Source organism: Malania oleifera, chromosome 2 (assembly GCF_029873635.1).
Source record: "Malania oleifera isolate guangnan ecotype guangnan chromosome 2, ASM2987363v1, whole genome shotgun sequence".
Lineage (NCBI taxonomy): Eukaryota > Viridiplantae > Streptophyta > Magnoliopsida > Santalales > Ximeniaceae > Malania > Malania oleifera.
The window spans coordinates 91,002,575-91,028,945 of record NC_080418.1 but is presented as its reverse complement, the minus strand read 5'-3'; the positions used below and the strand labels follow the sequence as shown (position 1 = coordinate 91,028,945).

The 26,371-nt window shown below is 36.1% G+C and overlaps 1 protein-coding gene across 3 annotated transcripts; it reads left to right on the top strand.

Moving 5' to 3' along the window:
- The first annotated feature begins 208 nt into the window (after positions 1–208).
- On the top strand, positions 209–24,993 carry LOC131148969 (protein NPG1). Of its 3 annotated transcripts, none has more exons than XR_009135104.1 (6): positions 209–619; positions 5,054–5,306; positions 5,677–6,887; positions 7,598–7,745; positions 23,491–23,895; positions 24,701–24,993. XR_009135104.1 is itself a non-coding variant. In XM_058098961.1 (5 exons), exons 1-5 carry the CDS (start codon positions 425–427, stop codon positions 23,808–23,810), a joined length of 2,127 nt encoding a protein of 708 aa, XP_057954944.1. In that variant the 5' UTR covers positions 209–424; the 3' UTR covers positions 23,811–24,953. The 3 variants fall into 3 exon arrangements, 1 of the variants encoding a protein (XP_057954944.1); XR_009135103.1 differs by having other exon boundaries at positions 24,688–24,993; XM_058098961.1 differs by having other exon boundaries at positions 23,491–24,953.
- Positions 24,994–26,371: the final 1,378 nt, after the last annotated feature.

The window sequence follows — 26,371 nt, the reverse complement described above, 5'->3', positions numbered from 1 at the left end:
ACATAATTTTTTTTTACAATATTATTTTTTTGATAAAATTACAAAACATGCATATTGCACTTTGTACAAAAAATAACTTCATAAATATTTGCGTGTCATACATGTATCGGGTCAAAGCGGTTGAACCGGAGAACTGGAAACCCAACAGGGTTCCGGTTTAAATCCGGTTCGATTCGATTTTAAAAGGTCAAAACTAAAAACACTTCATATTCAATCCTTTTCCCCATTTTATATAGACTTCGTTTTTGTTGGTGTCTGAATAGGGAATACATTTGTTTGTTTATTTATTTATTTTGCTTTCAAACCGATGCCGTTAAGAGAGCCTAATATTGTATTATTGTTATTTTAATTCAAGGAGATCGAAACTGGAATTGATCTGTTTATGTATGAAGAAGAAGAAGAAGGGAGGTGAGCGCAGGCACATATGGTGGGAAGTCGATCCAGCGAGCGCCACGAGACCGCCGACAATAGCGACGACGACGACGACGTCGTAAGCGTGCGCGAGCTCTGCGCCAATGGCGTCTGCATTCGCGCCGCGGAGGTCGAAGCAAAGCTCGACGATGGTAACATTCTGGATGCCGAGTCTTCCTTGCGCGAAGGCCTCTCTCTCAATTTTGAGGTCCCTTTCTTCCAATCTAAACTTCATTATCGATCTATCTAGCTGTATGATCTGTCTGTAGTCCTCCATAACTTTATCTGATTCTTCTAATTATTTTGCTGTTGCTATGCACAAAACATCATGTAATCCATCGACATATAAAAGTTCCAATTGCTGCACATTGTCCTCCCTATTTAAAGATTGATTTTTATTTTTATTTTTTGGTGAAGGATTCAGTCGAATGCTAAGTGTTTTCTGATTATTTGGGAGTATTGCTTTATTTATTATTCGTGCAAATGGAAAATGATGTTAAGAACTGTGCATAGTATGGACATCCTCTAGCTAAAGTCCCTGGTGACCAATTCCGTAGCTTGGAAGATCATAATGGGTCAAGATCAATTAATGCAGTATAATAATGCAATGACTTACAAAAAAATCAGCATTTGTTTTTTTTTTTTTAAATACTTTGTATGCAAATTTGAATTTACATAGCTGAAACCTGCTAGAAAGTTGAATAAGGTGCCTAAATAGGTGCTTTACCAACCTACTGGGGACAGAGAAAGCTCGCTGACAATGCACTGCTCTATGTTAGCATCAGTAGTAATTCCTACTTCTTCCAGACTGTTTATTTACAAACCATTAGAAGAGGAAATTTTGTTTCCCCCTGCTTAAACCCCTTTATGAAGTATCTAGTTTTGTCCTTCTCGTTGGAAATTTGGCTTAGGTTTCTTAAAATTTGTTCAATCCCTTCTCATGCACAAAAAGAATTTCTAGAACTTTCATTGGTTTCTTCAGCCTGTAGAGTGTGCCTGAATGTGCTGGAGATACTATTTTTATCACCTTATTAAAAACATCATTGCCTTTAAAGTTGTTCAGTAGCCAATTCATTGCTTTATTTGAAGGGTGATTTGCTCCATACATTCAAATAGCAAGTGCCTTTGATCCTAATTGTAAGGTTGGCCTCGATGAGAATAAGAACTTTATGTGTGAGGAAGTCTCAATTCAGATGTCTCTCCAAAGTTCTCTTATAACAAGAGGTGTTCCTTATGAAGTGTGGAGCACTAAAAAGTTCCAATGTCTTGCATACGCATTTTTCAATGTGTTACATGCAGGTTTAGTATGGTGTACTTATCTTTATTTACATAAAAGTTTGATTAATTTTTTCCTTTCTAATCCTCTAAAAAATCAAGGCTTTTATATGGTTGGTTGTGCTTGATAGAGTCAATACCAATAACTTATTACAGATTAGGAGACAATTGAAGGCACTTTCTCCAAATGTTTTTGTGCTTTGTCATAATAGATCAGAAACAGCATCTTATCTTCTTCTGCGTTGTGAGTTTTCCTGGAGAGTTGGAATAAGTTATTTGGTTTATTGGGGGAGAGCTAGGTTTGCCCAGATTTGGTGGAGGAATTTTTGGCTATCTCATTTGTGGTTTTTGGAAGGAGAAAAGACAGGAATGCATTATGGAAATGTAATGCATGTATCATTTCGGCTGGTTTGTGAAAAGATTAATTAGCTGGCGTCGCTGTGGTGTGTTGGTTATGAGCATTTCAAATGAGAGCTTCTTGGATGTTCGACGAGACTGGAGATATCTAATGGCTTGATTATGCGAGCTGTGGTTTTTTTCTTTGTTTCTTTTTCTTTCTCATGCTGTTTTTTTTTTTTTCCTGGTTGTCCTATCCCCAGATTTTCTATAGGTAGATGTCTTATTCTCCTTTTTGTATACTCGTAATCCATTAATGAAAATTTTCCTTTTGCTATCATTTTTTTTTCTTTCTACTCCGCCTGTGATGCACTCAATGTCATAACCTTTTCACACATAGTCAATCCCAAGCCTAGGTAAAAGAGGAGGGTTGTGTTAGGCAGTTGATAGTCAATGTAAACTTGTTCAAATATCTGTGATATGAATCCTTAAAATCTCTGTGATATGATTTCTTATCGATTATTCGTTGGGGTGCCCCCTACGAGTGATGCATTCCACTTATGTTTGTATTGAAAAATGGGCAGGGGTGGGCTGTGTCGTCGCCCAAAAGTGATGCATTATGGCGCTTAGGCTTGGTGTCAAATATGCAAGGGTTCTTGCATCATTTTGGATGTGATAGGTAAAGAAGTTTGTTCTGGAAACTAAGATTGGATTAGCAACTTGGAATATAGAAACAATTACGGGAAAAAGCATAGAAGTAGTGGACACAATGATTAGAAAAAAAAAAAAAAACTAATGTAATTTGCCTTCAAGAAACTAAGTGGGTAGGTGAGAAAGTTAGATAAATTGAAGAATCAAGATTCAAAATTTGGTATATTGGAAAAGAAAAACATAAGAATGGGTTAGGAATCATTGTAGTCAAAGGCTTAAAGATTGTGTTGTACATGTCGAAAGAGTAGGGGATAGAATCATAAAAATTAAGATGGTCTTAGGCCAAGAGATAATAAATGTCATTAGTGCTGATGCTCCTTAAATAGGCTTAGCAGAAAACCTTAAGGGACAATTATGAGAAGATAAGAATAATACTAATGTATTATACGAGGGATATCAAGGATTGAGAAGTATTTATAGAAGCTGATTTGGATGGACACATTGGGAGGGATAATAAAGGTTACGAGAGGATACATGGAGGACATTGAGATAAAAATGAGTTTGGCGATATGATCTTAGACTTTGCATGTCATATGATCTTAGTACAATGAATACTTGTTTTAGGAATAGAGAAGAACACTTAATAACCTTCAAGAGTGGAAAAAATAAAAGCCAAATAGATTTTTTCTTAACTAAGAGGGTACATTGTTTATCATGTAAGGATTGTAAAGTTATCCTAGGTGAAAGATTGACTATGCAATATAGAGTATTAGTGTTGGCTATATGTATTAAAAAATGGAAAAGAAAGGGTATAAAATCAATGCAAGAGAACTAGGCAGTGGAACCTAAACGGAGAGAATATAATAAAATTTAAAGATAAAATTATCAAAGATTGTGTTTAGACATTATGTGTAGACACAAACACTCTTCAAAGTAGGATAGATAACTTTATTAAAAAATAGCAAAAAGATTTTAGGTGAATCAAGAGCAAGATTCTTGGATAGTAAATAAATTGGGGTAGGATCAAGATGTCCAAAAAGGAGTAAAGACAAAAAAAATATGTTATAAAACATGGAAAAACGTAGAAAGACGGAAAACTTTGAAGAGTATAAAGAGGCGATAAAAGATGCAAAAAAGACCATTAGTGAAGCTAAACATAGATCATAATAATTTATATGTTAGATTTATGTTCTACTATACCATACAGGTCAGAATGTTGGGGCAACTTAGAAACAATATATCCAAAAAATAAAAATTTCTAAGATGAGAATGTTAAGGTGGACGAATGGTATAATGTTAAAAGATAAATTAAGGAATGAAAATATTTTAGGAAGTTTTGTATAGCTCCTGTAGAAGATATGAAAAGGGTGGGCCAGCTCAAATGATTTGGGCATGTGCAACATATGCTATATAGTGCACCACTAAGGAGTGAGCTAGTTATTGTGAGGGTAGTGGAAGGGGTAGGGGTAGACCTAAAATAACTTGGTGGAAAAGGATTCATGTAGTCGAACCCGCCTAGTGGGACTTAAGGCTTGATTTGTTGTTGTTGTTGTAATGTAATACTAAAGAACCGTAAAGGCACTCACTCAAATACAATTTTCGTGTAATACTAAAGGAATTTAAGTTGGTGCAAATCTTTTCATTGAAGAAAAAATTACCTGGTTGGTTGTTTTGGAACCATCTTAAACAAAGTAGCTTGGTAACAAGTAACAACTAAACCCTTCAGTAAAAAACTGTTTTCAAAACAACATACATCATTTTAGTTACATAAACTATGGTAGCTATACTATCCATGGTCCTGAATTGAAGCTGGAATTGATCAGCTGAAGCTTGCCCTCTTTGTTTACTTTGACATGTAGATGAATTCTCTATATCTTTTAGGGTTGAACTTGTGAGGATTGTAAGATGGTGAGATGGTAACTTTTAGTTTCTTAAAATATTTTAAATGCTTAGGTTGGATATAAGCCTACAAGAATGTTCGACAGCATGAGCCTGAGAGGCACTTTAACTCGTTTTAATAGTTTTTTGAGGCTTGATTCTTAAGATTTCAAATGTTGACTTTTCAGATTGTTTTGGATATCTATTTTGAATGCCAAAGATTTCAACTGATACTTGGACTTAATGGGTGTTGCTGAACAAAATTTCTACTGCTACGATTATGTGCTGTTATTATTTATATTTGAAATCCCACATCTTTGTCAGGTTTGAATATGAATGGAAATCTTTGGGAACCTCCACCTCATAATCTTCATTTGGTCTAATGCCTCGTTTAGGAATTTTTTTGGTGCTGCCATCAATGTTAGGGCTCTGAACATGCATTAGATGTGATGCTTCATTTTATTATTATTTTTGCCCTTTTTTTTTTGTTCTAAATTTACAGGAAGCAAGAGCTCTTCTTGGTAGGTTGGAGTACCAGAGAGGCAATGTGGAGAGTGCTCTTCGCGTGTTTGATGGTATTGACCTTCAAGCTGCTATACAGCGGTTGCAGCCCTCACAAGCTGAAAAGCCTTCTTCTAGAAGGGGCCGATCTCGCCCAGAATCAGGGCATGTGGTTCCTCAGCATGCTGCTAGCCTAGTGCTTGAAGCCATATACTTAAAAGCCAAGTCTCTTCAAAAGCTTGGGAGATTGACTGGTATGGAGCTGTTCCAACCTTCCCCCCCCCCAAACAAAAAAATTTAATCTACGTCAAAAGCTTGGGAGATTGACTGGTATGGAGCTGTTCCAGTAATTAATAAGATAATCTGGAGGGTCCCCCCCCCACCCTCTGCCCCCCCAAAAAAAAAATTAATCTTAATAGGACACGCCCAACAGCAAAAGTCACCAAACTTGGAGGTCATTTTTTCAATTAAGAAACAGCCTTTCCTAATGCATCTATCTATGAACATTGTACCCTCCCTGAGACCTCAGATGCAAGAGAGCCTTATGCAATGACTATTTTTTTTTTCTTTCTTTATTTTAGTATAGGAGTATGTACAATAGCTTGTTTTGCTGTGATTTTTCAGAGGCTGCTCATGAATGTAAAAGTGTGCTAGATGCCATTGAGAAGATATTCCATCTTGGTATACCAGATTTTCAAGTTGAGAAGAGGTTGCAAGTAACAGTGAGTCAAGCTGTAGAGCTTCTTCCAGAGCTTTGGAAACAGGCTGGTTGCTATCATGAAGCAATGTCTGCCTATAGACGTGCCCTGCTTAGTCAATGGAATCTTGACAATGAGTGCTGTGCGAGGATTCAGAAAGCATTTGCAGTGTTCTTGCTATATGGTGGAGTGGAATCTGCCCCACCCAGTTTGGCTGTTCAGATTGATGGTTCATATATACCTAGAAACAATCTGGAAGAGTCAATTTTATTGCTAATGATTCTTTTGAGAAAATATTACCTTGGTAAGGCCAAATGGGATCCCTCAGTAATGGAACATCTTACTTTTGCATTATCCATTTGTGCCCAAACTTCTGTTTTGGCTGGGCAACTCGAGGAGGCCATGCCTGGTGTATTTCATCGTGCTGACCGCTGGAAAGCGTTGGCTCTTTGTTATAGTGGAGCTGGACAAAATAAAGTTGCCTTGAATTTATTAAGGAAGTCCCTACATAAACATGAAAAACCAGATGATCTCATTGCATTGTTGCTTGCTGCTAGGATCTGCTCTGAGGATTCCCTTCTTGCAGCTGAGGGTGTGGGCTATGCGCAGAGGGCAATTGTTAATGCTCAAGGAAAAGACATGCATTTCAAGGGCGTTGGCCTTCAGACATTGGGTCTTTGTTTAGGAAAGCAAGCTAAAGTTTCTTCCTCAGATTTTGAGAGGTCTCATCTTCAATCTGAAGCCTTGAAATCATTAGATGAGGCAATTGCTTTTGAGGGCAGCAATTCAGATCTTATTTTTGACTTGGGAGTTCAATATGCAGAACACCGGAATTTGAATGCTGCTTTGCGCTATGCTAAGCAATTTATTGATGCAACAGGTGGGTCAATGTTGAAAGGTTGGAGATTGCTTGCTCTGGTTTTGTCGGCCCAACAAAGATTTTCAGAGGCTGAGGTGGTAATTGATGCTGCTTTGGATGAGACTGCCAAATGGGAGCAAGGCCAGTTGCTGAGGATGAAAGCAAAGCTTAAAATCTCTCAATCGTTACCAATGGATGCAATTGAAACTTGTAGATTCCTCCTTGCATTGGTCCAAGCCCAAAGAAAATCATTTGGTCCTTCAAGGAGTATCACTCAGGTTAGAATATGCATATTCTTTACATCAATTTGCTGGATTTATGGAGGAAATATGTGATTTTGAATGCCATCCAGCCACAGCACTTGCTGAGAGACAAGTGGAAGGTGCTACTACTTAAGCCTTTTTAATGCTTTAGGATTCTAAATAATAAATATAATGATAGTTTGGAAAAATAGAGACTCCTAATGTATAAATGGATATAACTGGATGTTAAGAGTTGCTTAATGTCACTGATTTTTGAGTCTTCAATAGCTTCTATTGCATATAGGATGTACTCTGAAATTTTTTTACTTTTGAATAACTAATCTAGATTTTACAAAAATTAACGTACAAGTAAGCGGGTTTATGAGGGATCCTCTTGGAAGCAAAAAGATGGAAAATTAGGAAATTGTCTCCTTGGAATAATGAAGGTGAATTTGCTTGATCTAATTGGTTAAATGAGAAAATTTCTGCAATTTTTCTAGCGTGGATTGCTGCAGGTAGCTATATCCGGTGATTTGTTGCTTCTACAATTTACTGTCATTTTAGACCCTGTTTTGATGTATTCTTTTGATTTGAATGCAGAATTTTATCTTTTAGGTGTGGCACAGTTAAATTTTTTGTTTATTTCAGATTTGAGTCTTGATAAGAAACTGAAGTATGTTGAGAAGTTTTCTGCTTGATGAGATTTTGCTTCTAAATTCATCTTTAATCGTTTGTTTTAATTATAGGTTGAGGAACATATAGTCGATGAGTTTGAAGTTTGGCAGAGTTTAGTGAATATATACTCTAGCCTGTCGCACTGGAGGGATGCAGAAATATGCTTAGAAAAAGCTAGAGCATTGAAACAGTTCTCTGCAGAAACACTGCATGCCGAAGGCAAGCCCTCAAACTTTATTTAATTTAAGAACAAAATTTCTAAAAGTGCATGGAATTTGGAAAATGACAAAGACAACAGCTTTTGTAGTCCTATCTACGTAGGTTTTCTTCATCTAATTATGTAGAATTATTTACATTCTTAACTTGGTCAGCTTGTTTTGAGGGGCTGGCTTCACACAGAGGGCATCCTCTAGGAAGAGGAGCATAATGATCGTTTTAAAACTTGGAAACTTTGACAAGGGATGAGTTGAAGGTTACTCTGATAGATATGTAGAACTCATTTTTTTTTTAAATGCACTTTTTAATGTTTTTTTAATTTCTGCATTTTCTATCTTGTTAATGGCCTAGCCTGGTGAAAAAAACTTCTCAGACTATTTTCCTGTGGATTTTTTAACCATACTGATTGGCCTTTATTAGCATATTGTGATTTAAGTTGTTGACCCCATGTAATTGGGGTGAGGAGCAGTTTATGAGAGATGATCTTGCATTAGCACAAATCATCCTAGTGAAAGAAAAGGTTCATCATGTGTTAGCCATTGTTCATACTTTTGAGTGGTTCAACTGAGCCACGAGGTGGGTAGACATGTCTTAAAGTTAAAGTAATTGCTAAAAAATTGTGATGGGAAAACCAGTCATTTTCTGTGGTGAAATTTATGTAGATTATGACTAGTTTTGCATCTCTAAGAAGCTTCCTTCATATATACTTGACTGCAAATTAACATGGGTGGAAAATAAAGAGAATCAGGTCCAGAATTTTTCATTTTGCATGAAATGGTAGATAAATTAGTTGCAATTATGGGCATATTCAGTTCAAAGTGGTTTGGATCCATATCCCTCAAAATTCGAACCAAACTGAACTCCTCCCCCCCTCCCCTTTTCTATTTTAGACAATAAATCTGAAACTGAACCAAACATCAGAGGAACTGAATTAAATTGAATTGAAGAATTTGGTTTGGGTTTGTTCAGTCTCCCCCCCTCCCTGTATAAATCTCTCTATCTTTCTCTATCCCTTGGATCCTCAGCAGCAGACTGGTTCACTCTCTTAGTTTTCAGGCTTCCTGATTTGAGCCTTCTGGCTTCCCAAAAAAATTCCCAAAGTGGGGACATTCAACTAACATGAACACATAGCATGCCTATGGTATGCTCAAAGCAAGTTGTTGAAATGTGGAAAAGAAAACTGAATATTCCACTATCACATGAAAAAGATTACATCCCCTTTAAATAGATGATAATTCTCATCTAATCACTAGGGATATTTACAACCTACTGAAAATAGAATATCCTATTTAAAATGGAAAGCAGTAAAATAGGAAAGACTATCTACAGAATCAGGTAACATGCTACCCAAACCGCCTAGGATTGTGGAACCAAAAATAGCTAACAAATCAACTGATTTGTTAGCTGTAAATCTCCTAAAGATCAGCCTCTAATAAAGGCTGACAGATACTAATAATTCTACACTTCCCCTCAAGTTGCGCTGTAAATATTGATTAGGCCCAGCTTGGAACTCAGATCATCAAAATTCTTTCTTGGCATAGCCTTGGTAAGGATATTAGCTGTTTGGAGACATGTAGGCACATACAACATCTTGATTATTCCTTCCTCTATTTTTTTCTTTTATGAAATGTTGATCAATCTCCACGTGTTTAGTTCTATCATGATGCACTGGGTTCTTTGCAATGTTGATGGCTGACTGATTGTCACAGAACATCTTCATAGGTTCTTCACCTGAAATCTTTAATTCCTTTAGAAGCCTTCTTAGCAATATTCCTTCACAGATGCCGTGTGCCATTGCCCTGAATTCAGCTTCTACACTGCTTCCTGACACAACTGATTGTTTCTTACTTCGCCATGTAACTAGGTTTCCCCACACGTATGTGCAGTACCTAGAAGTTGACCTTCGATCATGTATTAATCCTGCCCAATCTGCATCACTGAATACTTCAATATCTCTTCTTTGATTCTTCTCAAAAAATAATCCTTTACCTGGTGTTAGCTTTAGATATCGTAGGATTCTATAAACTGCCATATGTTCTTCATTGGTATTGTTCATGAATTGACTCACCATACTGACAGAGAAGCCAATATCAGGTTGATTGTGAGACAAATATATAAGTTTTCCAACTAGTCTTTGATATTTGCCTTTATCCACTGGTGCACTGTCTTCCTTGGCTCCTAGTTTGGTTGTTGAATCCATAGGAGTATCTGCTAGCTTGCATCCGAGCATCCCAATCTCTTTCAAAAGATCTAGAACATATTTCCATTGGGAGGCAAAGATTCCGTTCCTTGACCATGCCACTTCCATGCCTAGGAAGTATTTGAGATTCCCAAGGTCCTTGATTTCGAATTCTTTAGCTAGAAGACTTTTGAGACTACTTATTTCCATCTCCTGTTAGAATGATGTCGTCCAAATTTGGCACTAATAGAACTGAGTTGAGTGTTAGGTTCTCTGAAATTTTAACAGAACCTGTACCAGCCACCTTTGAGAGTGAACCATATGCTATCCAGACTGTTAAATTTTCATAACAGGGACTATAAGTAGAAATATTTTTTCCATCTCCGGTCATATGGTCCGATGCGCCCGAGTCTATAACCCATGGACCTAGCTTCTCCTTTCTAACATTAAGAGCACTTAAAAAATTACCTTTGTGTGCCAAAGAACTTTTACTAACCACAGTAGTAGGGGCTGCTGAAGATTGACTAAACATTTTCTGCAATAATTTTAGTTGCTCTTTGCTTGGTTGAGCTGCAACTCCTGAGAGATAATCATCCTTTCCCTTTCCGCATATAAACATCATCACGGAATGGGACCGTTGGAGATTGTTATTCCCATTAAGTTGTGTCCTGTAATGGGCATGAGGCTGCTATCTGAACTGCTGCGGGTTCAGAGGATGCTCTGATACCATGTTGAAATGTGGAAAAGAAAACTGAATATTCCACTATCACATGAAAAAGATTACATCCCCTTTAAATAGATGATAATTCTCATCTAATTACTAGGGATATTTACAACTTACTGAAAATAGAATATCCTATTTAAAATGGAAAGCAGTAAAATAGGAAAGACTATCTACAGAATCGAGTAACATGCCACCCAGATCCCCTAGGATCATGGAATCAAAAATAGCTAACAAATCAACTGATTTGTTAGCTGTAAATCTCCTAAAGATCAGCCTCTAATAAAGGCTGACAGATATCTAATAATTCTACACAAGTCAAGGGAAAGAGGTGGAGGAGGCAATAGAGGAATATTTATGGAAGGAAGCCCCTTCCGCTTCATTAAGTGGGGTTTGTATCAACTGGGGAAGTGCAGTGTTATGGGACTTGACTCCTAGATTGAGGAGAAAGAAGGTGAGAAGGGGGCTGTGGTGTGTAAGCACCCACACCCTTCTCCACTTTTTAAGTCTAACAGTTGCAAGTATTAATATTTTAGGTTTCGTGGGACTGAGTAAACTTGAGATCCTTTAGGGTATACAATATAATATTAATTAAGCTATTTTTGTATTTTATTTCATAAAGATTTCACATTATATATCATATATTTAAAGAATATTGCATTTCAATTTATGCCTCAAGGGTTTTGAGTTGCAGAAACAGCTTTCCTGCATGTGATGATAAGGTTGTTTACATCTGGCCCACCCTGGCTAGAACTTACTTTGGCAGGAATTTTGTGTATTCTGCTGGATTTTGTTTTTTGAGGAATTCAGCTTTAGTCATTTTCCTAGAGGTAAAGAGATGCTCGTATCCTTTAACAAACTAATTTGAGCTTTCTTTATGTCACTGAGGACCTTATCAATTAAGTAGTTAGTTGTCAGTGTAATGTAATGGATGCACCCAGATAGTCTAATATGGTCTTAGTATAAAAAGTTGACAGGTAGTAAGGTTGTATTAATGTGGTATTAAATGCCAACATCAAGAATATCACATTAGTTGGCAAAATATTCTATTTTTTAAGAGTAGAATTTCTCATGGCGCAATTGAGGAGATCTCCACCGTCATAAGTGTTGTGATATGTGTATGTCTCCGTGTGTTTGTGTTTGTGTGGTGGTGTGCTAGGCCTATTTTTTTGGGGGTCATTTTTGGGATATTTCAAGTTTTTAAGCATATGAAAGTATGTAACCATTGATGTAAGACCCAAAAATTAATAATAAAGAAGCATCTTAATTAAGGCATTCACAAAGTGCTTAGTTAGACCCTATTTAATAGTAAAAAATTAAAAGAAAATAGGACAGGGAATATAAAAGATGTACGCAGAACAATGTTCATGATTAAAGAAGAGAGATTCATGAAGTGTTCAACTAGGTAATGCTTAACTGCAAAAAATTAGAAGTGAATAGAACATCAGGACTGAAACAATGTACTCAGAACAATGTTCAATGGTTAAAGGAGATGGAGCAATGCATCTATAGTATAGAAATATTTAATGATTGAGGAGATTCAACAATGCATCTACTGCATAAAGTGGCAAGTCCAGATAAAGATTACAGGGGTTGAAATAATAGAGTTGAGCAAAATAAGCCATAACACGCTAAAACTAAAAGCTGTTGGTACCCTAAAGAGAAGAACAAGGAACACTTGATAATAAAATTTTGAATGAATTTATTTACCGTGTATGGAAAAACAAAAACCTATTTGCAACACAAAAATATAAAATAAATGGTATTCTTCATAAGGGAAATGTGATGGTTGTCAGAGGCATGTTTGTATCAAAACAGATGATGAATGAATGCAATATGGCAGAAAAAATGAAAATAGTATCTTTTATCAGATTGAGGGCTTGAATGGGCTCTAAGACTGTGGGCTTTGTGTTGGTATATATGTGTGCAATGCCCACCTCCCACGAGGTGATTGACACACTTACCCGACGTATGGCTTAGATGAGGTCGAAGTGGTAGACTGCAATGGTACTATGAAGACAGAAGAAGTTCCCCATCGAGGCACAGGGGTTCAGGGGCAGTGCCACCGGTGGGGGGTATGCGGGGCAACGCCCCCCAGATGGCAGGGTTTGGGGACTGCCGGTAGGCCCCGGCGAGACGGTATGGCCTATCAAGTGTGAACGGTGGGCACGGTAGGTGAGCGGTGGCTACCAGTGTGAACGGAAGCCGCGGTTGGTGAATGACGGCCACCAGTGTGAACGACGGCTATGGTAGGTTAGCTGCCCATGTGTTTCTTCCATGGACTAAAGGCTATAAATAAGACCCCCCCACCGGAGCATATTACACATCTTAGCTGCAAGTTGTGTCTTCTATTTTTTCTATTTGTTGTCCTTTTGCCATTGAAGCTCATCTAATGAGTGCATGGTTGGACAAATTGTTGTAATAAAACTTTGTGTTATCTTTTCAATCGTTTCTTCTAAGAAGATCTTGGTGTTGTTATTTTACACTGTGTTGGTTGAGGAGGACCAATGTTTTAAAAGGCAAAGGCTTACTTGAGGCATTTTAATCCTTAAGAGGCGAGGTGTAAGCCTTAAGGCGTTGGGGCGTAAGCCTTTTGAGAATTTTTTTTTAAGATAAAAATATGTAAATAAATTATATTTATTTTAAAAATAAAGAAAAATTGAGAAATATGATGTGAAAAAGAAAATTTATATATACTTTGCAAACTACTTTTTTGGCTATTCAAAAATTGCTAACTTGAATTCATGACATAAATCATGACCAAAAATAGCTGTACTATTACAAAGTTCAAACTATTTAATGATCTAAGATACAACTCTCAGTTATTTAGGAAAGGTTTAGGTTCAAGAGTTTTAGAAATCAACTCATATTAGGACATTCCTTTAATAAAAACATGTAGTTAAAATTTTTTATCAATTCCAACTCGAGAATCACTCGCTCAAAATGCGTAAGCCTCAACTAAAAAGGCGCAAAAGGTGGGCCTTTTGTAAAAATGCATAAGCCTTGGCATGTAATGCATTAGCCTTTTTGGAATTTGGTATTTTAGATTGATCCTCAAGGCGAGCCTTGATTGTGCCTTTTAAAACGCTGAGGAGGACGAAGCTAGAAGGGCTCATCTTTGTAATGATTTGGAGGTGCTTTTTTGAGGGAGGATGAGTTGGTGACAAAAGTCGGGGGCAGGCGAAGGCAGTGATTTTTTTATTCTGGTTTTTTTCATGGTGTGGCTAGTAGGAGGAAATTTTTTTTGAGGAGTTGGAGTCACACAGAGGAGCATTGTGAGGGATCATGAGCAGATCGGAGATTAGACTATGAACTTTTACAAGCTTTTACATACAGAGGATTATCAACATAGAAGGATGCTTTAGGGACTTGTTTGGAGTCCCATTGGGATGAACGCTGTTTGGTCGGAAAGGCAGTTTGAAGTAGATGAAGTTAAGCAGGCGGTGTTTGAAATGGATAGCGAGTGGAATCCAGGTCTTGATGGTTTTACAATTGCATTTTTCAGAGTAGTTGGGAAGTTTTGTTGGAGGTTATTATGAGCCTTTTGTAATGAGTGGTGGGAATATCATGAATTCTACCTTTATAGTTAATTCCTAAGAAGGAGAGGTCATGGAGCGTGAGGATTTTAGGCTAATTTGTCTGGTGAGTGGTCTTTACAAGGTCTTTACAAAGTTTTAACCAAGGTCTTGTCAAACAGACTGTGGGGAATATGGTGACTTTGGCTCCAGATGCTTTTATTAATGATGGGAAAATTTTACATACAGTATTTGTGGCTTATGAGGATTATGAGGTGGTTGAGGATGTGAAAAGGAGGGGCAAGGAGGGGAGTGGTTATCAAATTGGATTTGGAAAAAGCACATGACATGTAGAATTGGGGCCTTCTGGGAAGTCATGGTTAAGAAGGATTTAGGGTTAGTGTGGAGGAACTGGATAAAAGGGTGCTTGAGTTCAAGTACGTCTATTGTGAATGGACATCCTAGAAAGTGATTCAGTGCTTGTTGAGGGTTAACGCAAGAGGATCCCTTGTCTCTGTTCTTGTTTGCCCTAGTAGTTGATGTGTTAAGAACATTGATTTCACTGTCACATGCTATGGGTTTGTGTGATAAAAAAGGCCTACTAGGAAATTCCAATAAGTCAATGACACCATATTTTCTTTGGAGGATAATGTTGGGAAATTCCAAAAGGAATTACTTGGTTAAGAACTTTCAAGAAGGTTTCAGGGTTGAAGATCAATATGTCCAAAAGTGGGCTGGTTTGCATTAATTTGGATCATAGTCACTTTGAGGGATTCAAGGCTTTAGCTGGATTTCTTTGGCTTGGTCTTTGTCCTATTTATGTTTACTGTTTTTTGGGACCTAGTGCTTGAGTGGGCAAGAGATTGGAAGGGTGGAAGAGGGCTTACTTATTGTTAAGAGGTTGTATTGCTCTCATTAATGCTTTTTTCTAACATTCCCATATATTTTTTATCCCTATGTAGAGTTCCAACGAATGTGGTGGGGGTTTTGAGGAGGCTCACGAGAGATTTCCTTTAGTCTGGTATGTAGGAGAATAAGAGGGATCATTTTGTTGGTTGGGATATGGTTAAGAGACCTAAATCTAAAGGGGTTTGGGGCTTGGCAATGCAGTACCTAAAACCATCTCTTTAATTGGTAAAATGGTTATGGAGGTTCCTCTTAGAGGTTAATTTTGCATGGCACTATGTTATTAGAAAGAAGTATGACGTTCATCAAAATGGATGGGATAACAGAGGAAGTGGTAATGTTTCTCATGCCACTCCATGGAAATTTGCTTCCCAAGTTGCTTGTTTGTCCTTTCTTCTTAATTCAAACCAGGTAATGGTAATAGGATTTGGTTTTGAGAGGATGATCCAAAAAACAAGTCATCAACAGTACAGAAACCAACTTTAGTAGGACTGGCAGCTTTCAAAAATGCCTTCCTGGGGTTATTGGACTGATCCTGATCAATATCCTTTTTTTCCCCTGATATCTTTATGATAAGAATTCACCTTAAAGCTGCCTTCTAGTGTGAACCTCCACTCAACCCAATCCTCTGCAAATCCACACTACACTTGTACAGATGCTCTAAAGATCTGGAAAAGGCTTCTAACTCTCATTCTTGAGCATGCCAATTGAAATTTATAGTGCACAAAAGCCTCTATCATGTCTAGCATGCAAGAATCAATGTGTATCTCCTTATCACTAGCCAGCTGTAAGTATTGGGAAAGAATATTCAGCGAGCTCTCCCCACACCACCTATCATGCCACAAGAAACCCCAACACTTGTTATCAACTACAAAATCCTCATGCTGCATTATGTTTTCCCACCCTCTCTTAATCTACTTCCACACCTTTACATCGAACATTTTTTCCACATTCTTTGAAGTCCACCCACTCCCATCCAACCTTGGCCTAGGTAATTCTTCTCTTCGAGTTATCCTTTTCTACCAGGAAATGCCCATTCCACTCTCCAATAAGGGTGTTGTTAAAAGAATGCTCTTAGATACCCCAGCTTCCTTTGTTTACTGGTGGTTTGTTCACCACTAATTTGACCGTGTTATATTTGATTTCTTTCCCCATATTGCCCAATGGAACCTTTGGTTTTTTCGGAAATCATGCATCATACTTGTAAGTGTTTGTTTGTCCTTATGCAAGTTAAGTTTTATTTTGTGGCTCAGAATTTTGACTCAAAAATATTTTCTCCATGTGGCTTTCCTTGACCTTCAGGACTCAATAGATAGAGTACATGAGGTTTCTGTGTTCCTAAATTTTGCAATTGGTTTTTTATGCTGATAAAATCCCCCCACTAAATCAGACTTGGCCTTTGCTTCTTTTTTGTATCATTAGATTCACTGCAATTGAAGTTTCCTGAAATGTGATGACAACAATCATCATTACTAAAAGTACAACTTGGCGAATCGTCAACTGCGACATGAAGAATATAGAAATGGAATGCGGGACATATATTCACAAGCTAATATTTTTTTGAGATAAAAATGGAAATATATTTAGAAAGTACAACAAGTACAAGAACTAGGACTGTAGGAGACGACAAGTCCTCCAACAACTAAAAAAACAATGACAATTATAAAGAGCTGTCCCACAATCTCTTCACTAGTCAGTCAAAGATGCACCCTGAAAAGCCCCGCAAGACAAATCCCAAAAGGACTTTATCCCATGACAGGATGGTAGGCGTTGCTTGATCTTTGAATATCCTGCCATTCCTCTCTGCCCATATGGTTTGGAAATGGCATAACAAGATGTTAGTGAGACAAGACTTTCCCATCATACTTCTTTTGAACCCCCAAAACTTCAACAACAAAGTCATCCACATATAAAGGAGAAAAGCTTAGTCTATAGCCGCTTAGTCACCTAATCAATGTTTTAAGAGGCGCAATAGAGACTTATTGTAAGGCTTGCCTTGAGAAAAACTGTTCCTAAAATGACCAAAAGCTTGTTAAAAAATACCAGAATCTTGAAAAGCAAGTGCATAATACATTACATCTTACACTTTTATGCAAAACTGTGTGCTTGGTTGCTTTTTAGCTTGAGGCTTATGCATTTTGAGTTTGTGAATTTAAGTTAAATTTTTGTCACTAAAAATTAGGGCCAACAAAATTTTGTTGAATTTTTTTTTTTTTTACAAAATTTAGTCATTTGAGAGTGACTCTTGAAATTTTGTAATGGTTTACTTGAGTGAATTTGAGTTTGTATGCTTAGATTGACAAATAAGTAGTTTATGAACTGTATTTGAATTTTTTTTTTTCAAAATTTTGTTTGTAATTGTTATGGCTTGATATACATTCTTGGCTCACAATCTAATAGTTCAAACTTTTAGGTAAAGTGGTTGTTTAAGATGGTATCAAAACCATGCTTGCCAGGAGATCCTAGGTTCTAGTCTTGTTGTCCGCATGTAATGTATATTAAAAATTTTTTTGTTCCCAATAAGGGGTTATTCGTTTTGTTGAGGCTTGATATATGTTGTTGGCCCACAACCTAAAAGCTTAAGTTTTTAGGTAAAGTTATTGTTTAATTGTAATTTTCTTATTTTTTCCCCACTACATATGTATTTACTTATGCTTTTTAATGCCTTGGGACTCATGCCTTGTCTCACTAGGGTTAAAACACTTAGAATTATGCCTTCGACTTTCAAAATATTGGCCTTAACAATAATTAAGTGCTTATTTGTCTCTTTAGAAGCTAAGCACATTACGCAGAGATAGGATAATACTTTATATTAGGTCTCCCCACTTGCATCAAGTCATTTATATTTATTATATGCAAACTGAAGTCTAGGTAAATGCTTTAATCTTAGAGAGTTTTAGGATTCAAATTACATTCTTCAGAGGAAAGGGGTAACGGTTTGAAGATTTCAATACTTGTGGAAAAGAGTAATTTAACAATGAATAAGAATAGAAATAAGGGTCTTAGAGAATCAATTTGGTTTTATGACGGGGAGATCGATGACGTAAGCTATCTATATAGTGGAAAGATTAATGGAAAAGCTTAGCGAAAAGAAAGGGACTTGCATATGGTTTTTATTGACTTAAAAACATATGAGAGTACCTAGGGAAATTCTTTGGTGGGATTCAGAAAAGAAAGGAGTATGTGAAATTATATTAATGTTGTCAAGGATATGTATGATAGAATAATGACTAGCATTAGGTCTACAAGAAGAGAGTATGGAGAATTTCCAATCACAATAGGTGTACATCAAGGTTTTACTTTGAGTCCTTTTCTGTTTGCTTTAGTGATTGATGAATTCATTAAGAATATCCAAAACGAGGTCCCATTGGTGTATGTTGTTTGTAGATGATATTGTTTTGATTGATAAAAGTAGGAGTAGGGTAGAATCTAGGTTGGAATTATGAAGAACAACTTTAGAGTCTAAAGGTTTTAAGATAATTAGAAAGAAGCTAGAATATATGTAAAGTTTCAGCCAGGTAAGGAGGAATATTGAAGATAAGACTAAACTTGATAATCAAGAAATTAACAATACGAGTAGGTTTTGATATCTTGTATCTATTATGCAAGTGGAGGGAGAAATACAAGAAGATGTAGTGCATAGAGTAAAAGCAAGATGGTTAAAATGGTGTGCGTCGGGTGTACGGTGCGACTGTATAATACAACAAAAATTAAAAGGAAAGTTCTATAGAATGACTGCAAGACCAACCATGCTATATGGGTCAGAATGCTGCACGTCTAAGAAACAACATACTTAAAATGTAAAAGTGACCAAAATGTGCATGCTAAGGTGGGTGAGTGGTATAACATTAAAGTGTAAATTAAGGAATGAAAATATTTGCAATGAGCTAGGCATAACATCGGTTGAAGCTAAGATAAAAGAGGGGTAGCTTAGATGGTTTGGACTTTTAAAAATGCAGGCCAAGTAGGGCACCACTAAGGAGCAAGCTAGTTATTGGTAATGGTACTAGAAGAGGGAAGGATAGACTTAAAATAATTGGGAATGAGGTAGTGAGGAAGGATTTAACAGCCCTTAAGTTAGTAGAAGAAAATGCCCTTGATGAGGGAATTGGCAAAAAAGGATCTAGATAGATGACACCACTTAGTGGGACTTAAGATTTGTTGTTGCTATCCCCAAAGACAAACATCAGTATCCCTCCTCAGGTGAGGAAGAAAAGAACCAAAAGAATCCAAAGAACCCAATAATGACATGAAATGGATTAGCTCCTCAATTCTCTTTCATTTAGATTTAGGAGAGATGGAGATCCCATGAAAGAGAGCCACCCACAGAGTGAAAAAAAGCAATAGGAGCATTATGCATGGAAGAAGGTCTAAAAAGTTGGGCAAGTAACACTAATAAAATTTTTCTCTAGTCCAAGGTTTCTAAAAATGGACAACATTATGTTACCGACCTTAAAATGAGTAAAACAAGTGAGGTATCTGAAAGAGAAACTTCTAGGAACTCGCATGAGTAGCACAAACACTTCCTCTGATATCCCACCCATTATGATAAAGGCCAAACTTACTCTTAATAACATTATGAAAAAGGAAGTTTGTTTCTAGAGTCATGCTATATGACGGGGGCCTGTGATGACATGGGCCCACATGGCAGGGCATCAGTGTGTGCAGCAGTATGGGGCCACATTGCTGCACCCACTGATGCCCTCCATGTGGGCCTGTGTTATCACGGGCCCACATCACTCAGCATTTTCCTGCTCTTAGGAAAACCTTCGCAGTTACTTTTCTCTAAAGAAATGCTTTTAGGCACCAAATTCCCAAGTCCCAACCCCCCTTAGACTTGTGTCTCCTGAGTCCCTGACAACATCCCAACTAATAAAATGGTCTCACTTGCTATCACCTTGCTCTCAGACCAAAGGAAATTCCTTATCATCCTCTTCAGGTCCCAAATTAGTTGAGCTGCAGTTCTGGCAGCAGAGTGTGACATCTACTCCTTTGTTGTAGATGGCCCACCCCTCACATAATCTTCCTTCCTTTCAGTTGGTGCAGAAAGCTCCCCCAACCTGAACAATATTGGGATTATACAGCATCCATATCGTACTTTTATGTGGAATTTCTCTAGTGATAGAAGGCAGTGATTGCTCACCCTTGTTTGAAAAAATTACTGCCAATAGAGAAATTGGAAGAGAAATAGAAAGAAGAAAGAGGAAGATAAAGGTGGGGGAAAATAAATTACATGTCAGGACTAAACTCCTACATGGCTTTCATGCTCTACATATACGAAAGCCTAAAATACGAGAAATTAAAAATATACTCCTAAAGATACATGAAATTAGAAACAGACCACTAAAAACACACATATTTATGCATACATACATATGTATATATGTTTATATATATATATATATATGAACCCTGAAGCAGTGGAGGGACACGTGTCAGCACCAGGTATTTTGGCTTTGTTTTTTTATTTCTTTTTTTCTCTCTTTCTCCCCACTCCACCCAAACGCAGCAAGGCACAGCTGGTGCCTCTTCAAGGGCACATGGCCCACCAACTTTATTATTATTATTATTATTATTAAAAAGAAACTTTAAAATAAAAAAAAATAGAGAAATTTTCAGGAAAACATGTAAAAACTTCCAAAAAAATTCATAAAATCAGGAGGAAAATTTTAAAACCCAGATTTCTCAATTTTTTGTAAAAATAAATATTTTTTCAAAAAAATATGAAAGTAAATAAAGATGAAAAAAATCATTAGAAGTTCCCAAAAATCATAGAAAATTCAAAAAAATAGAAAAATGCTAAGAAAGTTCTGAAAAGAAAAAAAAGTTAGGGAAAAATTTTAAAAGTCAACAAATGTCCTAAATTCAAAGAGTTCAATTTTTATTTTATTTTATAAAAGGATGAAATTGTAGAAAAATCGAAAAACAAATTCAGGAAAATCAAGAAAAAATGCAGAAAAGTCCCCAAGAAACCCTTACCTCCTTAGGACCCTGTTTCGCTCTATTTCATCTTTTGCTTAGAACTTTGTTTTTTTACTTTTCATTTTTCCTCTATTTCCTTTCAACTCTCTCTCTCTCTCTCTCTCTCTCTCTCTCTCTCTCTCTCTCTCTCTCTCTCTAATTAATAAATAATAATAAAGTGGTTTTTTTATTTTTTATTTTTTTTTTCTTTCTTTTACCTTCTAATTTCCCTCCCCCTCTCCCCACATAATTAAATAATAAAAGCGAGAACATGCGTCATTTGGAGATTTTTCCTCCTTGTTTTTACCTTCTGCACCCTTTTCCTTTCAACTTTCTTTCTCTTTCTCTCTAATAATTAAATAGTAATAAAGTAACAATATTTGTCAAATTATTTAATTTATTAACAAAGTTCCCAGTTGAATTTGTGTCAAGAACAAAGTAAAATTGCTCCGTTAACTACGTTTTACTTTCACATGGTTGTTTTTTATGCCTTTCCTCATACTCTTAATTTTTCAATGTTCTTTCCATGTATCTTGCTAAATTTATGTATGTAGGGATAGAGATAAACTATGAGTTGTATGGGGTTGATCTTATTTACTCTTAAACTAATCAAGTTGCTATTTCCTGCATTTATAACTCGCTATTCATTATCATTGATTAATTTTGTTTGTCCTCAAATGTTTCAATAAAATCTACTAAGTCTATTTCTTTTTTCTTTTTCCACTTTTTGAATTCCATCCTTTCATGAAGTGCGGGTTTTTTTACTAGTATATTAACAACTGAACCCCCAAGGAAACATATGTCTACCCTACTACAAATAAACTAAACTCATTGGGAGTCCTTTAATCTTATTCTTTGAAATTGGCCTTCAAATTGGGTCAAAATGATCCATTCAACTGCCCACTTCTCATCCTACATCACTTTATGTATAAAAAGAAATGCTTACAGTGCTACCTATTTTTGCTTCATCAGTAGTAAATGTTAAGGAATTCCTTTTTGAGTGCATTGTTCTGTAATGATCAGAAGTCCTTCCTTATCCCAAGAAGAAAATCTTTTCCTTTTGATGACAAAGCTGTTTTTTCCCATGGCTGTCAATTGTCAAGGAGCAACAGTGTTCATGTGTTATTTTGAGTAGAAGTGGTTCAATATAATAGTTCATATTTATGAAGCAGATTTCTAATCTCTTATTAACAAAAGAACATGATACCAGGGAACTTAAAAGAATTGATAGATACAAGAGATCACAAAAACTACCCCCATTTGGTTTGCGGAATGAAATGAACGTCAGAATGGAATCGACACTGGAATTGAATCGAGATTGGAATAGAATCATTGTCTGAATACTATTGTTGGGTTTGGATACTCCACACAGAATTACTATGGGAATGGAATGAAAGATACGATGTTTTCCAAAAATACCCTTTTAAGATCAAAAGTGTCTTTGATTACTAGAATAGAATCAGACAGAGAAATCCAGCTGCAATGCCGCTGCAATGGGAGCCACATAGCTGGCTGCAATGCTGCTGCAATGGGCACCGCAAAGCCAGTGGTGGAGCACTTCGGTGGGGGTAGGTGGGCAATAGAGGAGAGATGGTGATGGCATTGTGGCTGACCGGCTGTGAGAGAGAGAGCAGGAGATCCAGCCGGGGGCAGAACAGTGGTGGTGGGAGTCGCAGAGCTAGCAGTAGCACGGTGGCTATGGGAGTCTGCTGTGTTTGAACGGAAGGTTGGGGGGGTGGGGAGCTCCAGCTGTGTTTGAACGAAAGGGGGGTTATTAGGATTGTGAAGAAGGGGTGAACTTTAAAATAATGGGATGGTATTATGGGAAATGGGTTGATTCTATGGAATGAAAAATCATTCCAGGTCATTTGGCAGGAATCACAATTCCCCCAAATGATGGAATTAGTATTTCGGGCGGAATTGTATTCTGGTTGCGATTCTTGAAATCAAATGCAGGAATGCGATTCCATTCCTGACCTGATTCTAGTGTTGAACATAAAGCGGCTCTTTTGCCCTTTGTAGATGGATTTGTTAGAAATAATGAGATTGTTAGTGGTTTTAGTAGTCTTTAGCATATATTTTTGATAAGCGCAGCAATATTCATACATTTAAGGCTACATTATTGTATGTAGTAATTTTGGAAATATCCTTTAGATATCACGGCTATTGATATTATTCAAATCCACTTTTATGAGAAAAGTGCTTCCTTCCCATGTTATAATATGATATGTCCTTGTGAAATGGGCATGGCATTCTCAAAGTGGTGTGCTAGCAGCATCATCCAATATTTTAGTTGCATAAATATTTACAGGATATCATTTAGTCATAGTTCAGTTTTGGCATGTCAAGAAGTCAATCAACTGTGCAGTTAGTTTATTGTCATTTTGTAATTTTTAAAAAGGGGGGGGGGGGGGGGTTGGTTTTATGGTATACTTTTTTTCATAATTAAAATACTCAATCTAGCAGGTCTAATGTTTGAAGGACGTGGACAAACTGAAGATGCTTTGGTTGCTTATATCAATGGTCTTTTATTAGAGCCAGATTATGCACCATGCAAAATCTTTCTTGGTGCTGTATTGTCAAAGATGGGCTCAAAGGCATTGCCAGTTGCACGGAGCTTGCTTTCAGATGCTTTGAGGGTTGAGCCTACTAGCCGTATGGCTTGGTACTATTTAGGGGTGGTGCACAGGGATGATGGACGCATGGCTGATGCTACAGACTGCTTCCAGGCAGCATGCATGCTTGAAGAATCCGATCCAGTTGAAAGCTTTGGTTCTATTCTGTAACTGGTTCTCATCTGCATCAAATGTCGGTTTTTGCTTTCGTGCAGTCAAACACCAAAAGTGAATTCTGTGGCCCACTTAGTAGCTGGTAAGCATCCTCCCATTGAATCGAATGCTAGGGTAGGCTCAGGATTTTGTATCATTTGCTGTTTTGAGATTTGTTTTATACTTGTCCTGGTCATAAAGAAAATGAAATAAAGAATAAATTTTAAGGGTGAGAAAGAAAATAAAAGAGGGAAGATAACAGATTCCAAGATATCAAAATTTTATTGTAGAGCTGAGGAAATGTTGTGACCTCATATGTGATGGTTTCAAACCATGTTTATTCTTGGTTTTAGTAAACTGTAAATTTGCCTGTCGGAAGTAGATTTTGTAATCATTTTGATCCTGATGTACCATTAGAACTCCCTGCAGTTATAATAGTCTTCTCGCCTTCGTAAATTAGCACTGATGTACAATTCATCTTGATCATATAATTGCGAAGTCTAAAACAACTTAGATGCTAGTTCTTTTTGCACAACTAATAGCCTCCCAACAAAGTATGGAATGCTTAATGCTTGGAAGACGGCATTTGATCGCTGTATTTTTTCAAAATAAAACCTAAAACATGTGACTATCAAAAGAAAGAAGAAATCAAATGCCTCATTAGATTAAATACTTTACCAGATTTCTTCCTTCTCTCTCCATTTCACATTTTTCTCTTCTACTCTTGTGTTCCCTATTTGTCTTACAATCTAGCGTGTGGATGATTTGGTGCAAACTATTGTTGGAGTGCAAACTAGAAACAATATTTCTATAGAGCACATTCTTAGTAGAGTTAATTATTCTCTATTGGATTTTCTCCAATAAGTTACGGACAGCAATTTCTTGTTCATGGTAGCTCCCCTACACAGGAAGAGATTGAGGCATGTTGGTGCCCAAAAATTTTTTTCCATGGCTGTGAAGAATCTGCTTCCTTCTCGCAATGCAAAGTTCATGTGCTTCAGAGTGCCGTATAAAATTCAAGGAAGATGCTATCATGCTCCTGAGAACGACAAGCTTTCTGTTTTCTGTATTCTTTTAAGTCAGTCATGGATTTCATATTTCATTCTTGTTAAAATGGTACTTTTATTAGCCAAGGATATACGAGGAATTCGTATTGTATGAGCTTTTTTGTGTGCTTTATATATTGGGGGATATGATAAAACTTAATGTAACTTTAGAAAAATAAAGAGTCTACTTGGAGCATGAATTTTGGGGTTTGGATTTGGATTTGTCTGAATTTGAAAAAAGTACAACACAATTTTATATATCTTTAAGTCAAATTCACACAAATCTAAATTCAAGGTCTCAATTCCATGATTCCAAACATAGAGGAAGATTTAACTTGTATAGTTTTTTAGATTCGTCACAAGAAATAAAATAAGATTCGAGGATAAAATATATATATATATATATATATATATATATTTACTAGCAAAGATCTTGTATTATGTATAAATTTAAAAATTTATAATTTAAAATTGAAGTATAATTATATAATATTAAGTATAAAAATGGATATATTTTTTAAAATTGAAGATGTAAAAATATGGAAACAATGTAATTTGAAAATTTATCTTTAAATTTTTATTTTGTAGTGTTTATAATTGAATATCATCTAAGATTTTGGAGTTGAAAATTAAAAGTACCACAAGATTTTACAAAAACCTTAGAGATTTATTGGTATCTTTTATTAAATTTATATTCAATGAATAAACATAATTTAAATTAATAAATAATATTATTTGAATCATTTTAAAAATTTTTATTACTACCTTATTTGTTTGTAAAAAAATTGGAAGTTAACTAAAAACATATTAATAATATAATTTCTAAAAGATAAATTTTAGAATGAAACTTATATAGACTTAGAAGTATCCTCCAAGTAATAAATTTTAATTTTACTTAAAATTTTAAAATTAAATAAACTAAAAATAACAATAATTAAGATTTTAGATAATGAATTACAATTTATAAATTGTAAAAAAGCTATTAATTATGGGAAGAAGCCAAATCTTGAGATTTTTATAAAATAAAAATAATGAATAATCTACTACTATTTTTTTTTTTTATCTATAATATTTTATAAATATTTTAAAATATTTTCAATTTCTATATTTACATGGTACTATAATAGTATATCATATCAAAATTTTTAGTTTATAATTTTTAAATAAAATACTAATTTACGAATAACTCTTTATTTTGGTCAATTGGAAGTCCATATTAGGTTTGGTAGAGTTGCAAACGAGTCGAACTAAGCTGAACTTTAGCATGCTTGGGCTTGGTTTGATTTGAGCTTGAAAAGTTAGGCCTGATCTCAACTCGAGACCTAAAATATTGGCTTGAACTTGAGCTCGGGCTTGGGCTCAATCAAGCTTGAGCTCAGACTGAAATTTTATAAATGACCTAATAATAATAGTTTCATCCACCTATTTTGTTTGAGTCGAAATTTGTGTCTTATTCCTTAAATGATTGAGTTAATATAAGACTATTGGGATTGGGGCCAAATTAATGAGTCTAATACTGCGCTTACTATTGAG

Coding starts and splice junctions, on each gene's coding strand:
- LOC131148969 (XM_058098961.1), top strand. CDS start 425: ATGGTGGGAAGTCGATCCAGCGAGCGCCACGAGACCGCCGACAATAGC. Junction 620..5,053: donor GCCTCTCTCTCAATTTTGAG/GTCCCTTTCTTC, acceptor CTAAATTTACAG/GAAGCAAGAGCTCTTCTTGG. Junction 5,307..5,676: donor AAAGCTTGGGAGATTGACTG/GTATGGAGCTGT, acceptor GTGATTTTTCAG/AGGCTGCTCATGAATGTAAA.